At 36.5% G+C, this 22,556-nt stretch overlaps 1 protein-coding gene and 1 pseudogene across 1 annotated transcript; both read left to right on the forward strand.

Annotated features, from left to right (window-relative positions):
- The first annotated feature begins 694 nt into the window (after positions 1 to 694).
- On the forward strand, positions 695 to 1,807 carry LOC146942786 (uncharacterized; annotated as a pseudogene).
- Positions 1,808 to 1,832: 25 nt separating this feature from the next.
- On the forward strand, positions 1,833 to 3,469 carry LOC146942787 (uncharacterized). Its single transcript, XM_085750060.1, has 2 exons — positions 1,833 to 1,850; positions 2,571 to 3,469. Exons 1-2 carry the CDS (start codon positions 1,833 to 1,835, stop codon positions 3,336 to 3,338), a joined length of 786 nt encoding a protein of 261 aa, XP_085606186.1. The 3' UTR covers positions 3,339 to 3,469.
- The last annotated feature ends 19,087 nt before the right edge of the window (positions 3,470 to 22,556 follow it).

Consider the following 22,556-nt stretch of genomic DNA (forward strand, 5'->3'; position numbering starts at 1 on the left):
AATGTTAGTTTGTTTAGGTTTATTTTTAAAAAAAATTAGAGTAGTTTGCATGTGGTTAGGGTTGATTTTAAAATTGACAATTTGATGATTACATGTGTAGTTTATGAATTGATAAATGAATGTAGTTGTTGCCTATGTTGTTTAAATGATAATGTGGCTTTGAATGGTGGCAAATGAACACAATTTGAATATGTTTTATACTTTGCACACAAAGTGTTTGATCAAATGCCTCAGTGAAAATTATATTGATTATTTAGTTAGTTTAGGTTATGGAAATGATAGAAGTGATGTTAATTATAGTTTGATTAAGTGTATATTGATTTTTTAGTGTATTTAGGTTATGATGTAAATGATTAAGTGTATAGAAATGATTAAGTTATGATGGAAATGATGGACATAATGATGATTGTATGAATGATTTTATTGTAAGTGTATAGAAATGATTAGTTTAGGTTATTGATTTTATTGTAATGATGATTGTATGAATGATTTTAGATTATGGAAATGATGTTCATTGCTGTTAATGTTAATGTTAATGATTAAGTTATGATTAGTGTGTTTAATGTGTTTGATTATGTTATGAAAAATGATGATTAGTGTGTTTAATGTGTTTGATTATGTTATGAAAAATGATGTTAATTTATTAAAAATTTGTGTAGATATGGTCGATCAGGACCCCATTGATCCATCTAAGATGATTGGTGGTAGGCGTGCGATGACTCAAAGCCACCGGAAGGAAAGGCAAAGGGGGCACATCCCAAAGAGGGGAAGAGGTTGCAGGGCGGATGGTTCAGGGACTTCTCAGGCATCTGAGGCTTCTCAGGCACAGCCTGAAGAGTCGCAGGTGGTTGACCCGACCCAGGAGGTGGAGTACCTGAATTATTAGGATCACCATGATGTCACTGATGGTGGGTATGACGAGCAGTATATGCCAGAGCATCCGCATATGCCAGGGGAGCCAGACGATGATGACATTGCAGCAGCGGCTGCCCCGGAGGTGTTACCTAAGGACCCTCCCTTTCCTGGAGGACTGCAAAACCTATCTCTGCTTCATTCTTATGCAAATCATGTGTCATTGCCGCTTTGGTATAATTCACAGAACGTAAGTATAATTTTTTAAATGTTCTTTCTTTACGTTCAATTATGTGTGTGTTTGTTTAATTATTATATCAACTTTTATATGTGTTTTTTTTTAATTCTTTTCTTTATGTTTAATTATTTTCTTTATTTTTTTCTTTCTTGATTTAAATTGTTTTTGTTATATGTTTTCTTTATATGTTTTATCTATATGTTTTCTTTATATGTTTTCTTTATTTTTATTTTAGCATTTGTTAAGTTTTATATTTATTAGGTAAATGTTTACATTGTTTAAACTATGTTTATTTTTCTATTTTTTCAGTGCCGCAAGAAGCGTAATGTAAAACCAATTAATCATGGCCCTAAGATTTTGAGTCTCGGACGTCCAAACGACAATCAGAGATGGTTTTGGGATCCGCTTAGGGAGAGTGGCATACATGACTTGGTTTTCTTAGGCTACGCCACTGTGCCTCATGCTTTGTTGATGACTTTATGCGAGAGGTGGCATCCCGAGACCAACACTTTTCACATGCCCATGGGGGAGATGACTGTGACTTTGGATGATGTCGCATGTCTTATGCATGTCCCGATTGAAGGGCAGATGTTGGGCCACCGAAAGAAGATGTTGAGAGAAGAGGGAGAGGCACTACTGATGAGGCACTTGGGTGCGTCGAAGAGGGAGGCAGAGAAAATCTGCAATAGAGAGTGTTGGAACATGTGTGGAAATTGAGTAAAAAGACTAAACACAAATTCCCATGTTGGATAGAACTAGTGTTGTGTGAATTGAAAAAAGTGGAAGTCCCACATCGGATGGAACACACACATTAGTAGTGTTTATATAGTGGGGGTGTACCTCTAATTAATGGGGGTACATAAGCACTAGAGAAAAATATATATTGATATATATTTTATTATTTGGAAATGATAAATTAAATAATTAATTTAATCACTATTAGAAAGTGCTTTCTTAGTCCCCAAGTTTTGCTAAAATATTTTGGTACATAATATAATATATTTTTGTACTAAATTTAATATATTTTAGTACTCAATTAAGATATTTTTGTACTAGATCTAATATGTGAATTACTTAATCGCAAAGTAATATGTTACTTGTTCCCAAAGTTTCTCATATTACTTGTTCCCAAAGTTTCTCACTTATTAGTTGTGAATTTTCTCTATAAATAGAGAGCTCACACAGTGCATTCCACACACCAAAGAGTTTCATTGAGTTGTCGGGAACTCCTTCTCTCTTCTCCTTTTTTGACTTGTGTTGTCGAGTCTTTCATCTCTTCTCCCTCCTTCGACTTGTTTAACAAGTCCTTCTCCTTTTTCTACTCCATTCTGTCCCTTCGGAATTAAGAGTATTCTTAAGACCATAGTCCCTTTTCGGTTTAATGTCCCTTCGGAATTAAGAATGATCTTAAGTTCATAGTCCCTTCGATAATATATGTCCCTTCTTGGGATTTAGGGTGTCACATGTATGGTTTGTGCAGGCATGGTTTTTGGCGCACTTTCCTAAGTTTTATGTTGTTGATCCAAACCCGGACTACATTGAAAATTTACCGGTTGCGGCGAGGTGGACTCTTCAGAAGGGTCATGGAGAGGGGGCCACGTATCGGTCATTGCTTGATCGTATTACGTTTGATGACGTATGCTGGAGGCCGTACGAAGAGCACAAGGAGTTTCAGGCTTTCGAGGAGGTATTCTGGCATTCAGGCTGGATTATGTGCGGTGATCGTAGGGTGTACCGTCACTTGCCCGAGAGGGTTTTGAGGCAGTACGGATACGTCCAGACCGTCCCTAGACATCCGTCTGAGATTGTACAGCTGTCACCGACTGAGATTGTGCAGGCCTTCGTCGACTTTCGCCCTCGCACGCTTAAGGCGGCCGATTGGGGTGAGCATGCAGGAGAGCAACCATGGCGTATGGCAGATGGCTATGTACGATGGTACACCGTTGTGTCTCACCCTCAGATTTTGCCACTTCTTCCGGGAGATATTCTGAGGCCTCCAAATGAGGAGCAGATCATTGCAGAGCAGTGGGAGCGGTACGAGGCGAGAAGCTCGCCTGATACATATGACATGGTTAGCGCCGTTGTTGCCCATGCTGATGCGTTTTTGGGTCAGGAGGTGATGAGCATGACCCCTCAGCAGTTGTATGAGGCCTTGCATGATGTTAGGCAGCAGATCGCGCCGATCATTACCAGGAGGCGAGGCCAGAGGCCGAGGAGGAGGCACCAGCAGGACCCAGACCAGCAGTAGGATTACTTGTAGTTGTTGTTTAGGGATTGTTGGTTTTAGGCTTTGTTAGTTTCATTTTCAAACTTTGGTGACTTTTGTTCGTATTTGGTTGACATTATGTATTTTAAATGATGTTGGTACATTTTGATTTCATCTTGGTAATTTGCTATCGTGGTGCATTTTTGTTAATGTGAAAATATTTATTATTGTTGTTGATGTGAAAATATTGGAATAGGTTTGTGTGTTATGTGTTTTAAAACACATTACAGGTCCAGAAGTAAGTGCTTCTGCCATTTCTGGACTTCAGGACGCCTCGGTAGTTAACTGCCGAGGATTTCCTCGGTAGTTAACTGCCGAGGATTTCTTCAGCAGTTAAGTGCCGAGTATTTCCTCGGTAGTTAACTGCAGCCGGATATATTTTTCCTCGGCAGTTAACTGCAGAGGGGTATTTTGATATTTTACTGGTGTTTTTCAGCCCTATAACATGTGTGAACAACAATACTCTTATGAATATAGTAGTCCTTTTGATTAAAATTTTAGATTATTTGTATCTTTTCAAATTACTCGGACACAAGAAAATCAAATAAAATACATTATGTTAGTAACTCACATTCTCAGGATGATGAATTTGAGCTTTATGTTTATGTGCTGACACAGTTAGATTATATAATATGAATTGTACATTACAATCTCATAAATGTGACAATTTACAAAGGTCTTTTGGGGGATTTAACACATTTTAAATTGAGTAAAGATCCTCTTCATTTATAAAAATAAATGGAGAATGTCATTTAAAAAGATATACACGCAAAAAATATGTGATAAGACTTACCATTAAGTGAGTTCCACCATCATTAATTATTTTTTACATTTTTTGTCTCTTTGTCTCTCTTTTAAATTATATTATTTGAACTACTATGTAAGTTTTGAACAAACCAGGATAAAATTATGTATTTTTCATGGATTTTTAGGGTTTCGTATTATATTAATCTAAAAACCTTCAAAAAGGAATTCAGATTATATAATACTAAAATACTATGAAAAGATAGATACATTCAAATCCATCGCAAAAAAAAAAAAGCTAAAAATATATTCCCTATGTCCAACATATTTTTATGTTAATATCAATTATTTTTTAATTAATTAATATCTTGTTCGCCACTCTAAAGCCAACAAATATCACTTTATATCGCGTAAAAAATCACTTTATGTTTACGTTAACGTGAATACTTAGTTCATAACGTGTTAAAATTATAACTTGATAAAGTTGTTACCATCTTTCTTTCATAGTTTCTCTTGGTTAATTCGTGTGAATTAATCAGATGTGACAATTACAATAAAACACTTGGAGAAGATGATAATAACTCTCTTTTAGTTTGTTTAATCACATATTCGAATTCGGCCATGAGAATGTAATTAGGGATGTTCAAATAAAACTACAAACCGATCAAATAAACGAAAACCGCAAAAAACCGAATATTTTTAGATGTGTTTGGATGTTGTTTTATAAAAATCGCTAAAATCGGATCAGACTTCATATCACTTTTTTTAAAACCAAACAAACCGAGCCGAACCCCAAAAGTAAACATCAACACTTATTTACTAGACTGTTGACCCGTGCTCCTCACGGGTCTTATTGACTAAAAAGACACCAATTCATCTGTCTATAATACTTGCCAAGAAAAACGTATTATTGCAAAATAAAAGATAGTTCACATATAAGTCGTACCATTTTTTTAAGTTTAAATCGCATATATTTAGATCTGGTCGATTTGAATTTTTTAGAATAGTCATTTCAACCGAACGGAACCGCGTGTGATTTTTGTTTTGGATCGGATGACATTTTGCCTCAAAATTGATCTAAACCGCACCACCAACACCCCTAAATGCAATTGTGTTAAATTTTTTGAGGAAATTTTTTGTCTAGTCTCTGCACTTATCCGTCGAGGATATTCATTCACACAAAAAAGAAAATGTCCTAAAAGATAAATTAAAACCTTGTGTCTTCGTACACTTAGATATAGGTTGATACGATCAACAGATCTTTCAACCCGTAATATACCTGAACTCATTTATAGACATGTTGAATATGACTCAACTCAATTAACAATGAAAATATTTGAGTGGAATGACATATTTATAATAAGGAACTCATGGACATGTCAATCCAACCCATTAATGTATCATTTGATTTTTTTGTCAATTATTTATACATGTATTTTAATTTGATTACGTTTGTTTACGAATATGTTATTTTGTTGAATTTTTGCTTGAAATTTTATTGCTTTTGAATTGAAATGTTCGAGTATGAAAATATCACTTTATATCTCGTAGAAAAAGCACTTTATGTCTATGATCGTGAATACTTAGTTGATTATGTGTTAGGATTATAATTTGATAAAATTGTCAGCATCTTTCTTTCATAGTTTCTCTTGTTACTCTGTATGAAATAATCAAATGTGACAATTATAATAAAACTCATTAATGTATCATTTGATTTTTTTGTCAATTATTTATACATGTATTTTAATTTGATTACGTTTGTTTACGAGTATATTATTTTGTTTGAATTTATGCTTGAAATTTTATTGCTTTTGAATTGAAATGTTCGAGTATGAAAATATCGCTTTATATCTCGTAGAAAAGGCTTATGTCTATGATCGTGAATACTTAGTTGACTATGTGTTAGGATTATAATTTGATAAAATTGTCAGCATCTTTCTTTCATAGCTTCTCTTGTTACTCTGTATGAAATAATCAAATGTGACAACTATAATAAAACACTTGATGAGATGATAAAAACTCTCTTTCAGATTAACCACATGTTCGAATTTAGTCATGATAATGCAACTGTGCCAAATCTTTTAAGGGAAAACTTTATTATCTATTACAGTTCTATCAGATTCAAAAACAGTTACGTGCGGATGATATTCATTCACATAAAAAAATAAAGTATTGAAAAAGACAAACTAGAACCTCGTCTCTTTGTACACTTGGATCTAGGTTGATACGATTAACGAGGTTTTCAACCTGGAACATACTTGAACTCGTTTAATATACATGTTGAATATGACTCAACCTAATTAACTCTCAAAATGTTTGAGTCGAATGACATGTTTATAATATGGAACTCATCGACATACCAATCTAACCCGTTGATGTATCATTTTTTTGTCAATTATTTATAATGTATTTTAATTTGATTACGTTTGTTTACAAGTATATTATTTTGTTTGAATTTAAGCTTGAAATTTTATTGCTTCTGAAATGTTCAAGTATGAAAAACATTTGGTATGGTTCTCCCATAAAAACTATTAATCATGCTAAACACTAAGCTTGATCAAACTGCTAAATTTTGCCAACTAAATTTACATATAGAAATTAGTAATTCCGGGCAATGATATTGTCATACCCCAATTTTTGACCATTTTAAAATTTTTAATCATATTTTTAAACGCCGAGTAATTTCGTCGTTTCAGACGAAGTTCGGCAGAGAGGTATTTTAAAATACCTCATTTGGTTCCGATAGGGACATTTATTTATTTATTATTACTTTATTTTATTTTATTTTTGCTATTTTAGTTCATCTTATTTGTTTCTTTATATTTTTCTTTCTTTTCATTTTGTCACTCACGTGACACTTTTTTTTTTTTTTTTTTATTTTAAGTTTTAGTCTTTAGTCCAATTTTAGTCAAGCAGAGTCCAATTCAGTCCAAGTTTCATCCAAGTCTGGTCCAAGCAAGGGTACAATGGTCAGAGGGACACATCATCAGAAGAGCATTGCTATTTCTAGCGAAGCCCAAGTTCCCGAATTTATCCCGATTGATTTGCCACCGTTAGATTTCCTTTCCCACAATACATGGTTGGATGGATGAAATTCAGATATTTTGCTACAGTACATGTATTTATTATCGTGATGTCATCGGGATAAAGTTTTTCGCTTTATCCATCATTTCTGTCATCAGAATACCTGCAAACCCTATTTTTACACAGTATAAATATAGCATTAATTGCAGTCACTGTACACAGACTGACAGCCGCAGAGCACAATCAACAAACCCTAAATCCATACAAACTTCAATTTCACAGAATCAAAACACAAAAAATGAAGAAATTAGCAAGAACACGGTGAACAATTCAAAATTCCAGCAACAGTCTCACAATACAATCCATTAACAAATTCGTTTCAGATTCAAGTCCAACACAAACACCTCAAAGGGACCGATTCACACAAGTATCATGGCTGGACTGTGGCGAGCCAGTAACAAATGTGTTTAAACTGTGAAGAAATAAAAGAACAGAAGAAGGAAGGTTCAACCACAACAAGCTTGAACCGGATCCAACTCATTTCAACAAAGCACGCAATTGTGAATAAAGAAGAAGGTGATTGAAGCTGAAATCGCGTGAAGAAAAAGGAGGTAAAGTTTAGTTGTTGTTTCTTCCTTCGTTTATAACTTTTGTGTGCGTTTTTAAAAGGTTGATCTAGAATGTTTCAAGCTCGTTTTCAAAATTTTGATTGCGGATTCGCACTTTAGAAAGAGAAGGATTTCAAAGCATGAAAAGAAATTTGAAAACGGAGAAGTTTTGTTCTCCGGCAGGGCGGCGCCGCCGTTTTTGGCCGGCAGCCACCGTGCCGGAGCTATGAAGCTCCGTCGGAGTTCTTTTTTTTTTTTAGCAAGCTTTTAAAGAGAGAGAGAGTATGATTCCTTTCTGAAACGTTTTTATAAAGAGGATTTAAGGAAGAAATGAACCTTTTAGCAGCAAAATGTGTTTTATACTCTCTCCACTCAACCGACCCGTTTCAAATAACCCTACCCGCTCCTTGAACCCAACCTATTGCTGGATCTGCTAAGCCCAACTGCTTGTATCATATTCTGGTTTCTGCTTGCTATTGGTATACCCCTTGTTACTGCTCCGTACCCCTATCCCTGCATCTTTAGTATTTTTTTTCTTTCTTAACTTAATACATCATTTTAACCTTATTCCATGCATTATTTTTTAATCAGTTTTAATACCATGTGTTGTTTTAAGGTTTAATACTTTAATCTCATTTCATGCATTTTTTATATCATACGTCTTTTTATTATTATTTAGTTTTGTTTGATTAATTCAACATATATCTCATGCATATTTTAAACTCATCTTATGTCTCTAATTCTAAGCATTTTGAAACACCTTAATCTTCATGACTTTTTATTCTGCTTTAATATTTTAAAACATTATTTCATGCATTTTAAATTTTTTTTTACTCTATAATATCTTGTGTTGATTTTGCTTTAATATTTCAATTTCTACTTCATGCATTGCTTTAATATTTTGACATCATGCTTTCTATTCGATCATTCCTCCTAGTATGTGATTCATTCAAGTCTCTTTTTATCTCTTTATATTTTGTTTGCTTTAATTTTAGTATAATCTCATTCATTTTCTTTATTTCTTGCAATTTATTTAAATTTCATGATATTAGTGTGTATTTAGGTATCGATGTAATTTATTTTTGAGCATTTTATTTCTCGCTTTAGAATGGATCTAGGATGGTATGTAATAGCGTAGTAATTGCACACACCGACACAAGCACCGACACCATATCACTTTATTTATTGCTTTACTCTCGCTTTATTTTTCACGTCGTTACGCTCGCTTTCCGTTAGTTTAGAAAAATCTTTTTACCTCAAAAAATCAAATGAGCAAAAAGTCAAATTATTTTCTTAATAAACCTTGGATCCAAATCCAAGAGATTTTTCCTTTATTTTCTTAATCAAATTCCTAAATGAATCTTAATTAAACTTAGACTAAATTTCATAAATAAAATGAAACAACCTCACTCCCATTTTATTCTTCTATACCTTGAGGTCTCGCAACCCTTCTTAAAACCATTTTCAAAAAAATTAAAATCAACCTAACCCACCAAAAATATTTTTGAGAGAAAACTACGGCGGTTTTGATCCCTTTTAAGGGTACGTAGGCAGATGGTTTATTCCTTCCAAATCAACCAAATAAAAATAACAAAAGCTTCATACTTCTTCTCCCTCCATTCTTTCACTTAGACTTTAAACAAGAAATTTTCAAATAAAAATAATCTAGCACAAGATAAAGTTAGAAAGAGGTTCTCACGGAGTACCGTGATCTTTAGAGGTGTTTAACACCTTCCTCTATCGAAACCAACCCCCGGATCCAAAAAGGGTTTTAAATTCATCTTTTCCCTTCCCACGAATAAAGATCGAAAAGTCCAAACGATTGAAGGTTCAAAACCAATTAATGGATTGACACCCGAAAATCATGGTCTACAAAGTGGCGACTTCACTGGGGATCCTATGCGGGTTAAACCCACCTTTCTTTCTTTATTTTTGTGATTTATTGATTGTATATACTTTGTAAATATTTTTACGTGAGTGGTGAGACAAGTCCTATACCCGGACTTGAGTGAAACATAGGAATAGGACGGGGTAAAATCATAGTGACATACCAAGAGCATTCTTGGACCATGTTTACAAGTGATAACCCTACTCGGCGGAGGCCTCACGGAAGGTAGTAGTCTTGTTAAGATGAGCATTCGTGTTGGCTTTATTACTTTCAATGTGAGTGTCCGGTGAAGCCTGAAGGTGAGAAAAACACAAGAAGGGGGGTTGAATTGTGTTTTGAAAAATTCTTCGTTTCTCTAAATAACTGAATACACTGATCAGAAGCTAAGTGAGACAGCTTCTGAAGTGATGATCAGAATCTAAATGCAGCGGAATAAAACAGAGAGAGAGAAGAAGAACGACACAAAGCAATTATACTGGTTCCTTCCACAATCCGGAAGTAGTCCAGTCCCCCTTGCACTTCCAAGGAGATTTCACTATGAGTAATATCTGATTACAAATGCTCAAGCACACAAGCAAGAGACTTCCAATGCTCAAGCACACAAGCAAGAGACTTCCTTTGCTCAAGAACACAATCAAGAGACTTCCTGCTCAAGCACAACTGCAAGAGACTTCCTAACTAAACAAAATTACACAGAAAATTGTTTAAGGTTGAACACTTGATATACAATCAGAGGTGCTCACAATACAAATCAGATACAGACTCAATGGACTTAAGAATTTCTAAGATATGACTTTGAGACACAGAAATTCTAAGTGAATGCAGAACAATTTCAGCAGAGGTTTGGTACTTGTGAAAATCTTGTGAGTCTTTCGTTCAGCGTTCTTGCATTACCAATTCTCTAGGTCTTCACTCCTTTATATAGAGGTGTGAAAGAGACGTTGTGAAATTGCCAGCACACCAAAGAGTCGTTGTTGAAGCTTGATCTTTCACCAATGATCTTTTGCCTGATTTGGTTGTTGTCCTATGAAGAACAAATTTGAAATCCATTCCTTATCCAAAGGAACATCTATGCAGGCGAGACCGTATTCTGGAGCTGTTTTCTTGTCTTGAAGTGCAGACACAAAACAGAGTAGTGGAGAACGTGGTTGTACAATTCGTACAAAGTACAATGTCAACGCTTTCGTCCAAATTGCAAACACACACCTTCAAACACCTTTGAAATGACCGTTGCAAGCTCCACTAATCCTTTGTTTGTGTTTTCGAATCCAATAGACAGCTTTTGCATTGATGATTCTTCAATTCTTGATTCTTTGCAAATCCAGTTGATATTCAGCTTCTGGTGAAATGGCTTCTGATGAGGCAGCTTCTGATGATGCAGCTTCTGATGATGTGACTTCTGGACCTCTTGTCTTCAGGAGCACTATTCTTCAGGAGCGCTATTTCTTCAGGAGCAGCTTGACTTCAGGAGCGCTTTTTCTTCAGGAGCAAGTTGCCTTCAGGAGCGTCCAAGCTTCAAATTTTTGTTGTTTCCATAGCTCTTTATTTGCTCATTCAGAACCAATGATGATGTAACTTTATAATTATGGTCCTGTACACTTGAACAAATATTAGCTAATCCAATTTACAATTTTTAATACCTTGTTATCATCAAAACTCTTTAAGGTTTATTGTTAAACACATTTTGTTCCAACAATCTCCCCCTTTTTGATGATGACAAACAAAAGTATTTAAAATTGATCAATTGTTGTTAATCTAATTAACAAGTTGACTTTGGGGTTCTGAGGTTTGTAAGCTCAGAATCTGAGGTTTGTAAGCTCAAACTCCCCCTGAGTCTGACAGTCTTTAAGGTGAGGTTTGTAAGCTCCCCCTAAGTTCTATCCAGGTTAATTAAATTCATTTTGCGCAATAATTATTATCAGAGCTTAAAAGCAAAATTGAATCATTGAAAGAATTTACTTATAGATAAGAAGAATGGTTCAATTAACTTTACTTGAATTTTGATACTCCTTCGTTCATTAAGCTTATACCAATAAGGTAAAAAGATAGAAGTTTTTCAAAAATTTCAAATGCCATTAATGGGGCTCAGAGCCTTTAAATACTTGTCACATATACTCCCCCTTTTGTCATTATCAAAAAAAATAAAATAAATCTAAGCACAAAAGACAAAAAGATATGAGAAAAACTCAAACGTGAGAGAGTATACTAAGCAATGAACTAAATAAATCAGAGCAAAAAAAAACATGTATATTCAATTGTCAGAAGCAGCTAAACAGTCAGAATCAGTAAGCATTCAGAAGCAAAGAGAATTAAAACAGAATGGTTTCAGAAGCAAGGACTAGGAATTCAAAACAAACAACAAACAAAAAGAAAAACACAAGGGTGTGCAACTAAGTGTTGGTTTGATGTTGTTTCTTCATCTCCTCCATTTCTTCAATCTTCTTCTGCAACAGTTCTTCAAGCTGTTGTTGCCTCTGGAGAAGAGCCTGTTCCCTTTCCTTAGCTTCTTGCTGCTGCTGTGCCATCTGTTTCTTCAGAAGCTTACACAACCTTGCTTCTCTGGTCAAGTAATCCGTTTCTAAGAAGAAAGGCTGGTTTGCCAGGAGCAGTGTAGAACTTCTTACTCTGAGACTCTGATTCAGATGCTCCATTAACTTCCTGACAGAAGCTTCCTTGCTTCTGATGCACTTAGCCCTTAAGCTTTCAATTAGCTCAGTTGCCCGGTTCTGAAGTGATGCCCAGAAGTCTTCATATGCACTTGTGAGATCAATTGTCCTTCGTTGATCCACAAGATTAAGCAATTGACTAAGGATTGTCTGAAGCTCAGAATTGATATATCCAGATTCCAGGATGTTTGTGGGTGGATGTTCAAGGATTTCAAGATCAGAATCACTGATTTCTAAGTCTTGAATAGGGTTAGGAACTGGAATGGTAAGGTGTGTTTGTGTGTTAGAAGATGAGGGCTGGTCAGAATCAATGTGTGTGGTGGAGGTTGAGGCTTGAACATTGACTAGAGAGATGTCAACATCCATGGGAGTTGGTTCAGGAGAGTGTTCAGGTAAAGGTTGAAATTCAGTTTCAGATGGTGGTTGTTGTGGTGAAGTTGATGTTTGAGTGTTGAGTTGGGGGTCAGTGATGGCTATTGGTGATTGTGGGGGTGTTGTGGGTTTTTGTGGTTCAGGTGTTTGTTGATGAGGGTTTTCTGAAACAACATTTTCAGAAGCAGCTGCTTCTGGAGTTGTTTCAGAGGCTTTTTCTGAGGTGGATTCAACATTTTCAGGAGGAATCATGTTGAGAGGTTGAATGCAAAGGGGTTGAGGGTTAAGGCGAAAGATAGAATCAATGACTCTTTCTCTCTGCACAGCCAGTTCAGCTAACTTCTCATTAACTATGTGGCCAACTGGTTCATAAGAAGTTGACGAAGAGGGCTTATCGTTGGTTTTGGTTGATGTTGATTGGCTTTTTACTGGTTTTTGAAAAAGTTGAGCTAAGGGTACATCATCATCAGAATCATCAGAATCTGATAATGATGCGGATGCGGAATCTGAAGATATATTAATTACCTTTTCTGGTTCAGGATCAGAATCCTCTTTAGCAGATTCACTGGACACCTGCAACAGTTGCTTGGCCTCTGAAACTACAGACTCTCGTAGCTCAGCAGCAATTTCCAGAACTTTTTCAGCGGCTGCTTTCTTCTCTTGTAACTCTTTTAACTTCAAATCAGAAGCAGCTTGAGCTCTTAAGGTGATATGAGGAAAATCCTTGGTTCTCCTCAAGGCTGGCTTTCTCTTCCTCTTTGGTATAGCAGGTTGATCAAGAGGAATGTCAACACCCATGATCATCCTGGAGTCCATGTCTTCAATGGCTTCTTCAATAGAAGGTACTGATGAACTACCAATCTTGAGCTTGTCAGCAGCAACTTTTGCCTTTTTAGTAGTTTGTTCAACCTCTAGATATTGCTCTGCAGTCATCTTCCTTTTTGACTTTCTGCCTCTGGCTCGTGGCAGAGCACCACCATACATTTCCTCTGGAATATCTTCCAATCTGATTCTCTCATTGGTTGCCTCAAAATGTTCCTTGATATAATACATCTGCACTTCAATGGGATCCTTCTTGCAGATAGGTGGAAAGTCCTTCATAAGATCAGACTTAACAAATGATTCACTTAAATCAGTTTGAAGTTTGGTGACTTCACTGACTAGCTTCATATTCAAGAGAGTATGAGCATTAATGAATTTTCCAGTTTTTGTGTCAAGTAGCTGATCTGTGAAGCCTTGAGATTGACTGAGACTGTCCAAGATACCTCCTTGATAGAATATCTCTGAGAGGAGTCTTCCATAAGGAACCAAGGGTTTATCCAGTAGCTGACTCTGTTTCAAACACTCTACCAAGTACTTGAACATGTATTTGGGCACATTCACCTTTTCCTTCTTGATGAAGTGCTGGAGAAGGACCTTCTGAGCTAGATTTGGCTTCACACAGTCACCACTTGGAAACAGGGTCTCATTCTGAATCTTCAGAAGCATCTTGGTTTCCATGCTCAATTCAGCATATTTCTTCTCCTTCTCAGAATTGTAAATCACCAAGTTGGCTTGCTTTTTCCAAATGCGTTTTTCAGCAGCATCTGAAAGATCAATTCCAGAGTAGTATCCAGAGGCTGCAGCCTTGAGAACATACTCTATGTGCCATTGTGCAATTCTTATTGGAATACCACAGATGCTGGACCTGATTTCATCTTCAACAAATGGCGCAAGACCCATTTCTTCTCTTGTTTTCCCTTCTAATTCAGGATACATTAGCACCATTTGACTTTCCTCAGATAAGGATGCCGCTTTGTTGTAAAATTTTGCTCTTACCCAGAAGTGTCTAATCAGAGCTTCATATGTTGGTCCATTCAACATTCTGAAATAATCCATGAGTCCTTGCTCTTCATAGTAGCTTCTGATAGAACACCCATGAAAATTCAGAGAATCAAAGTCCACTGGATTCTCTATCTGAACTTGCAAATCCCATTCTTCCAATTTCATGCTTCTTCCTCTGTAGTCATATTCAGGGACCATTCTTGAAGTAGATACTGAAACTTTTCGTTGCGAGCTTGATGATGCCATTTGATGATTGACGAAGATTTGAAGAAGATGAAGATTTTAGGGTTCTAAGGTTGAGAGAATGCGCTTACTTCGCAAACGGTTTGAGAGCAAATGTGTTTGTTGTGAGTGAGTAGTGTGTGAATTGACAAAGTGTTAAAAGTAAAACGATTGCAATTCAAAAGAGACAAACAAACATAACATTAATGACAAAATTGGGGGCGCGTGAAAAGTACTTTCAAAGCTTTTAAATCATCATTGCCCTTTTAGTTATACACCAACACATACAGGCCACGTAAGAAGTTCACAGAGTAACTACCAAGTTAGTGGGCCAGAAGTTACTTTAAAAAGTAACTCCTAACGTTTCCACTAATCCAACTAATCAGAAGCAACAAATCCAGCTTCTGGACTTCAGATGCTGATGTCATCATCAGAAGCGAGTTTTCCTCAGAACCTCAATAAAGAGCTTCTGATGGACTACTGCTTCTGAACTAACTTCAGAACCTAAAATCCTATTCAGGAGCAAGCAAACATTTAATCAGACACGAAGTGCATGTTCAAATTTTTCTTTATAAAATCAAATCTTTCAACAGTTAAAGGCTTAGTAAATATATCAGCCCATTGATTTTCAGTATCAATGAATTGTATATCTAAAATTCCTTTTTGAACATAATCTCTGATAAAATGGTGTTTGATTTCAATGTGCTTAGCTCTTGAATGCAAAATTGGATTTTTAGACAAACAAATAGCAGCAGTATTATCACAATAAATGGGAATACTGTTAGCAGTTATCTGATAATCTTCCAACTGATGTTTCATCCAAAGTAGTTGTGTACAACAACTTGCAGCTGAAATGTATTCTGCTTCTGCTGTAGACATAGCAATAGTTGTTTGTCTTTTGCTAGCCCAGGATATAAGATTATCACCCAGAAATTGACAATTGCCACTGGTTGATTTTCTTTCAATCCTATCACCAGCATAATCAGCATCACAGAATCCAATTAGCTTATAATCTAAGGATTTCCTATAAAGGAGTCCAAGATTAGTTGTTCCCTTCAAATACCTGAAGATTCTCTTGACAGCAGTCATATGAGATTCTCTAGGATCTGATTGGAATCTTGCACACAAGCATACACTGAATAAAATATCTGGCCTAGATGCAGTGAGGTATAACAAAGAACCAATCATACCTCTATACAGCTTCTGATCTACTTTAGCTCCTTCATCTTCTTTGCTCAGGTTGCACGAAGGATGCATTGGAGTGTTCATCACTTTACAATCTTCAAGTTTGAACTTCTTCAGAAGCTCCTTTGTGTACTTTGATTGATGAACATAGACTCCATCTTTGCATTGATTGATTTGAATGCCAAGGAAGAACTTCAGCTCTCCCATCATGCTCATTTCAAATTCATCCTGCATTAACTTAGAAAATTCCTTGCAAAGAGATGCATTAGTAGAACCAAATATTATATCATCAACATATATTTGCACAACAAGAATATCTTTCCCAAGGGTCCTTCTGAAGAGTGTAGTGTCAACCTGTCCTCTCTTAAAATCATTTTTGATTAAGAAATTACTTAGTCTATCATACCAAGCTCTGGGAGCTTGTTTCAAGCCATATAGTGATTTCTTCAGTTTAAAAACATGGTCAGGATATTTAATATCCTCAAATCCAGGAGGTTGCTTAACATACACTTCTTCTTCTATGACACCATTGAGAAATGCACTCTTGACATCCATCTGATATAATATTATGCCATGATTAACTGCATAGGAAAGAAGTAACCTGATTGCTTCCAATCTTGCAACTGGAGCAAACGTTTCAGTGTAATCAATGCCTTCTTGTTGACTATACCCTTGTGCAACAAGTCTGGCTTTGTTTCTTGTTACTTCACCTTGCTCATTCAGCTTGTTTCTGAATACCCATTTTGTTCCAATAATGTTCTTGTGCTGAGGTTTGGGTACCAGATCCCACACATCATTTCTTTGAAATTGATTCAACTCTTCTTGCATAGCTAGGATCCATCCATCATCTGAAAGTGCTTCATCAACTGTTGTAGGTTCAATCATTGAGATTAGTCCAATCATTGACTCTTCTTGTCTGAAATGTGATCTTGTTCTTCTTGGACTATCTTTGTTTCCAATGATTAGCTCCTCAGGATGTGAAGACTTGTGTTTGAATGTGTTTCTGGGAGGATCTTCTTGATGTGAGCCATCTTGTGCTTCATCAGAAGCAGTTTCATCTTGCGCTTCTGATGTGGGTTCAGCTTCTGGACTATCTTCAGACTCAGCTATCTGATCAGGTTCTGGAGTAGCTTCAGGAACCTGTATCTCTGCAAAACTTTCACCCTGCTTTGAAGTTTTATCTTCAAGCTCCTTGTCATCAAATTTAACGTGCATAGATTCTTCAACACAGAGTGTTTCTGAATTATACACTCTGTATGCCTTTGACCTTTCAGAGTAACCTAAAAAGATTCCTCTTTGTGCCTTGGCATCAAATTTCTTTAGGTAGAGCTTGTTGTTCAGAATGTAACAAGTACATCCAAATTGATGAAAGTAAGAGATATTGGGTTTTCTTCCTTTAAAGAGTTCATATGCTGTTTTCTCCAAAATAGGTCTAATATAGATCCTGTTTTGAACATAGCATGCTGTATTCACTGCTTCTGCCCAAAAATGTTTTGGTAAATTGTTTTCATGAATCATGGTTCTGGCCATTTCTTGTAAAGTTCTATTCTTTCTCTCTACAACTCCATTTTGTTGTGGTGTTCTAGGAGAGGAGAATTCATGGAAAATTCCATGTTTTTCACAAAAAGCTTCAAATGGCTCATTTTCAAATTCTCCACCATGATCACTTCTGACTTTCAAAATTTTTGATTCTTTTTCCGATTGAATTTGAGTGCAGAAGCTACTGAATACATCACACGCAACATCTTTACTCTTTATGAATTTCACCCAAGTCCATCTGCTGTAATCATCAACAATGACTAATCCATATCTACTTCCATATAAGGATGCAGTACTCACTGGTCCAAATAAATCAATATGGAGTAATTCTAAAGGTCTTGAGGTTGAGACAATGTCTTTGGTTTTAAAAGATGATTTCACAATTTTCCCTCTCTGACATGCACCACAAAGTGCATCTGAATGATAGTCAATGTCTGGTAGCCCTTTCACAAGTTGTAACTTACTAAGCTTAGAGATTAACCTCCAGTTAGCATGTCCCAACCTTCTGTGCCACATCCATTTCTTATCATTCACTGATAGTAGGCAAATCACCTTCTGATCAGCCAGTTCAGAAAAATTGATTTTATAGACATTGTCAACTCTCTTTCCCTTGAACACAATGGATTTGTCTTCCTTGTTGATTACTGTACAGTTGGGTTTTTCAAAAAGCACATCATAACCATTATCACAAAATTGACTAATGCTCAAAAGGTTATGTTCAAGACCATCTACCAACCATACATTATTAATTGAGGTAGAGGAATTACCAATAGTTCCTGTACCTATGATCCTGCCTGACTGGTTGCCTCCAAATTTCACATTTCCTCCCTCTTTCATTGTTAGGCTGAGGAACATGGACTTGTCTCCTGTCATGTGTCTTGAGCAACCGCTGTCTAGGTACCATGATCTTTGCTTTGGCACTGCTCTTAGACATACCTGCATTATTGACATTTTTAGATTTAGGTACCCATTGTTCTATGGGTCCTGGAAGGTTAGTACTTAAGGCTTTACTCTTCACTTCTTGTACCTTGTGCTGTGAGTTGGGTTGCTTCTGATTAACCATCACCTTAGGTTTTGGTACTTCAGAAGCAGTAACTGTCTTCTTCTGAAACTTAGACTTCAGAACCCCAGATTTTGGTTTCACCAGACTCTGAGGAATAGGTTCTGATCTTTTCAGAATCCTAACCTTTGAAGTTTTGGAATCAGATTTGATCATAGCCTTTGACTTAGAGTTCTTTGGCTTTGAAGTAATCTTAGCCTTAAAACTGGAAGCTTCAGGTTCTGATTGAACAACAGTTTCCAACTCAGCCCCTTCTGGTACAAAGAATGTTTTCAGACCTTCCTTGATGCATTCACAACAAGACTTTAGATTGGTTTTCTCCAGTTTCACTTCTGGAAAGCCAATTCCTCTGCCATTGTTCTTGTAAATGCTATAAATCATAGAAGCCACTCTGCTTCTGTCAATGCCAGATATAATGAAGTCTTCAAGAGCAATTTCATGATTACTTAAAGGTTTTTCATTACACTTTTCTTGTAGCTTCTGACATAAGAACCTGAGCTGGTCTTCATATGTTTTACACATGAAGTCAAAGCCCCTAAGTCCCTGTTCAGAAGCTTTCAGATCCAATAGAGTTGATTTTTGCTGTTGTACCAAATCAGCATATTTTTCTTTTAAATCCTTCAACTCATTGGTTCTTACTTCAAAATGTGTAAGAAGTTCTTTAAGTGACTCAACAAGTTCATCTCTGGGAATTTTGGAATATACCTCATTTTCATCTTCTGAGTCTGAATCTGATCCAGCTTCTGAAGTTGCTGTTGCTACCAACCCAACAGCTACCTTTGCATCTTCATCAGCTTCCTCTTTATCAGATCCAGATTCACTACCCAAATCATCCCAGGTTGCCATTAAACTCTGCTTAATCTGCTTCTTGAGTTTGCTTGGTTTGAAGGTAGACCTCTTTGACTTGTCCTTTGACTTTTCTCTTTGAAGATCAGGGCATTCAGCAATGAAGTGACCTGGCTTCTTACAGTTGAAGCATCCCTTCTGATCTTCTTTCCTTGAGCTTCTGGAGTTACCCCTTCTGGAGAGAAACTTTCTGTTCTTCTTGGCCAGATATTGAAGTCTGTTTGAGAGCATGGCCATTTCTGCAGCATCTGGTTCAGAATCTGAACTTGACTGTTCTTCCTCTTCAGATTCAACCACTTTGAGAGCTTTTGATGACTTGCCTTTGGATGGAAGAGCTATTGATTTACTCTTCTTAGTAGACTCATGTTCATTAAGACTTAACTCATGAACTTTGAGAGAACTAACAAGATCTTCGACACTTAAAGTGTTTAAATCTTTAGCTTCCTCAATGGCAGTCACTTTTGGTCTCCATCTGGCAGGTAAGCTTCTGAGTATCTTGCTTACATGATCAGAAGCAACATAGCTCTTCTTTAGAATCTGTAGACCAGAAACTAAGGTTTGAAACCTTGAGTACATCTCCTCAATAGTTTCATCATCCTTCATTTTGAATAACTCATACTGATGTACAAGCAGGAGAGCCTTTGCTTCTTTGACCTTTTTGCTCCCTTCATAATTTGAACAGAGAGAAGCAAACATAGCTTTAGCAGTGGATTTGTCACTCATCTTCATGTATTCTGCTTTGGGTATGGCAGTGACAAGAGCTCCTCTGATAATATGATGCTTCTTGTAAAGTTTCCTCAGTTCTGGAGTATGTTTCTTTCTATCCACAGCAGCTCCTTCTTCATCAAGGACTAACCCACCAACGCCGTCTTCCAGAATATCCCACAATTCTTCATCTAGGCTCATGATGTAACTGTAAAAATTGGTCTTCCACCAAGAGAACTCTTCAGCATCTCCATTGAACTTTGGAACTTTTCCAACACTGGTTTTCTTACTATCACTATAATCATGTGAGACATTTTTATAGCTAGTATCACCATCAGGAGGAGGAGTAGTCATGTTTTTCTCAGATCTTTGACTGTTGCACGGTTAAGTGATACACAACAGACCAAGGCTCTGATACCAATTGAAGGTGAGAAAAACACAAGAAGGGGGGTTGAATTGTGTTTTGAAAAATTCTTCGTTTCTCTAAATAACTGAATACACTGATCAGAAGCTAAGTGAGACAGCTTCTGAAGTGATGATCAGAATCTAAATGCAGCGGAATAAAACAGAGAGAGAGAAGAAGAACGACACAAAGCAATTATACTGGTTCCTTCCACAATCCGGAAGTAGTCCAGTCCCCCTTGCACTTCCAAGGAGATTTCACTATGAGTAATATCTGATTACAAATGCTCAAGCACACAAGCAAGAGACTTCCAATGCTCAAGCACACAAGCAAGAGACTTCCTTTGCTCAAGAACACAATCAAGAGACTTCCTGCTCAAGCACAACTGCAAGAGACTTCCTAACTAAACAAAATTACACAGAAAATTGTTTAAGGTTGAACACTTGATATACAATCAGAGGTGCTCACAATACAAATCAGATACAGACTCAATGGACTTAAGAATTTCTAAGATATGACTTTGAGACACAGAAATTCTAAGTGAATGCAGAACAATTTCAGCAGAGGTTTGGTACTTGTGAAAATCTTGTGAGTCTTTCGTTCAGCGTTCTTGCATTACCAATTCTCTAGGTCTTCACTCCTTTATATAGAGGTGTGAAAGAGACGTTGTGAAATTGCCAGCACACCAAAGAGTCGTTGTTGAAGCTTGATCTTTCACCAATGATCTTTTGCCTGATTTGGTTGTTGTCCTATGAAGAACAAATTTGAAATCCATTCCTTATCCAAAGGAACATCTATGCAGGCGAGACCGTATTCTGGAGCTGTTTTCTTGTCTTGAAGTGCAGACACAAAACAGAGTAGTGGAGAACGTGGTTGTACAATTCGTACAAAGTACAATGTCAACGCTTTCGTCCAAATTGCAAACACACACCTTCAAACACCTTTGAAATGACCGTTGCAAGCTCCACTAATCCTTTGTTTGTGTTTTCGAATCCAATAGACAGCTTTTGCATTGATGATTCTTCAATTCTTGATTCTTTGCAAATCCAGTTGATATTCAGCTTCTGGTGAAATGGCTTCTGATGAGGCAGCTTCTGATGATGCAGCTTCTGATGATGTGACTTCTGGACCTCTTGTCTTCAGGAGCACTATTCTTCAGGAGCGCTATTTCTTCAGGAGCAGCTTGACTTCAGGAGCGCTTTTTCTTCAGGAGCAAGTTGCCTTCAGGAGCGTCCAAGCTTCAAATTTTTGTTGTTTCCATAGCTCTTTATTTGCTCATTCAGAACCAATGATGATGTAACTTTATAATTATGGTCCTGTACACTTGAACAAATATTAGCTAATCCAATTTACAATTTTTAATACCTTGTTATCATCAAAACTCTTTAAGGTTTATTGTTAAACACATTTTGTTCCAACAAAGCCGTGGACCTTAGTAACCCTTAACCCCACTTGGCCTTTTTAGGACGTAGTGCGGAGACTGAACCAAGAGCATTCATGACTTTAGTTGTCACGCGATACTACACTCAAACTAGACTTCCTTATGGATGATATTGGACTAGGAGCATTCCTACGCACCGATAAATTCATAAGCGTAGTTGTAATTTGGGAACTTGGTAGAACCTTTGTTACAAGTGCAAATGAAAACCTTAGTCCTTGCCAAATGGCGTTGTTGTCCCTAAACTCCAACATTGTATACCTTAAACCTCATCATATTTTTCATTGCATAATCATGCATGCATGCATTCATCCATAAACCTTTTTTTTATCCAAAAAAATATTGAAGGATTTAGCCAAGCTTTTTGTAAACATCAAAGGAATGGGCATTGTAGGAATGAACACCAAGCAATACAATTTCAAAAATCTCAACTAAGCTTTTGCTTATGTTAAGAACTTCTTCCTTGGGTTCGTTCTTACCTTTTGAAAAGGAAACCTATTGCAATATCTTTACAATTTTCAAACGAAACCATGTACCTTTATGATGTTCACAATTCACTTTGACAAATCCTTCGATAACAAAAATTATTGGTATGTTTTTGCATAAGCATTTCATGCATCATGTGCATTCATAGTTTCTAGTCCGTGTCTTATACCTTATTTCTGTCTACAAAGGT

Source organism: Medicago sativa, chromosome 3 (assembly GCF_051527215.1).
Source record: "Medicago sativa cultivar Bolivia chromosome 3, Bolivia_mono, whole genome shotgun sequence".
Taxonomy (NCBI): domain Eukaryota; kingdom Viridiplantae; phylum Streptophyta; class Magnoliopsida; order Fabales; family Fabaceae; genus Medicago; species Medicago sativa.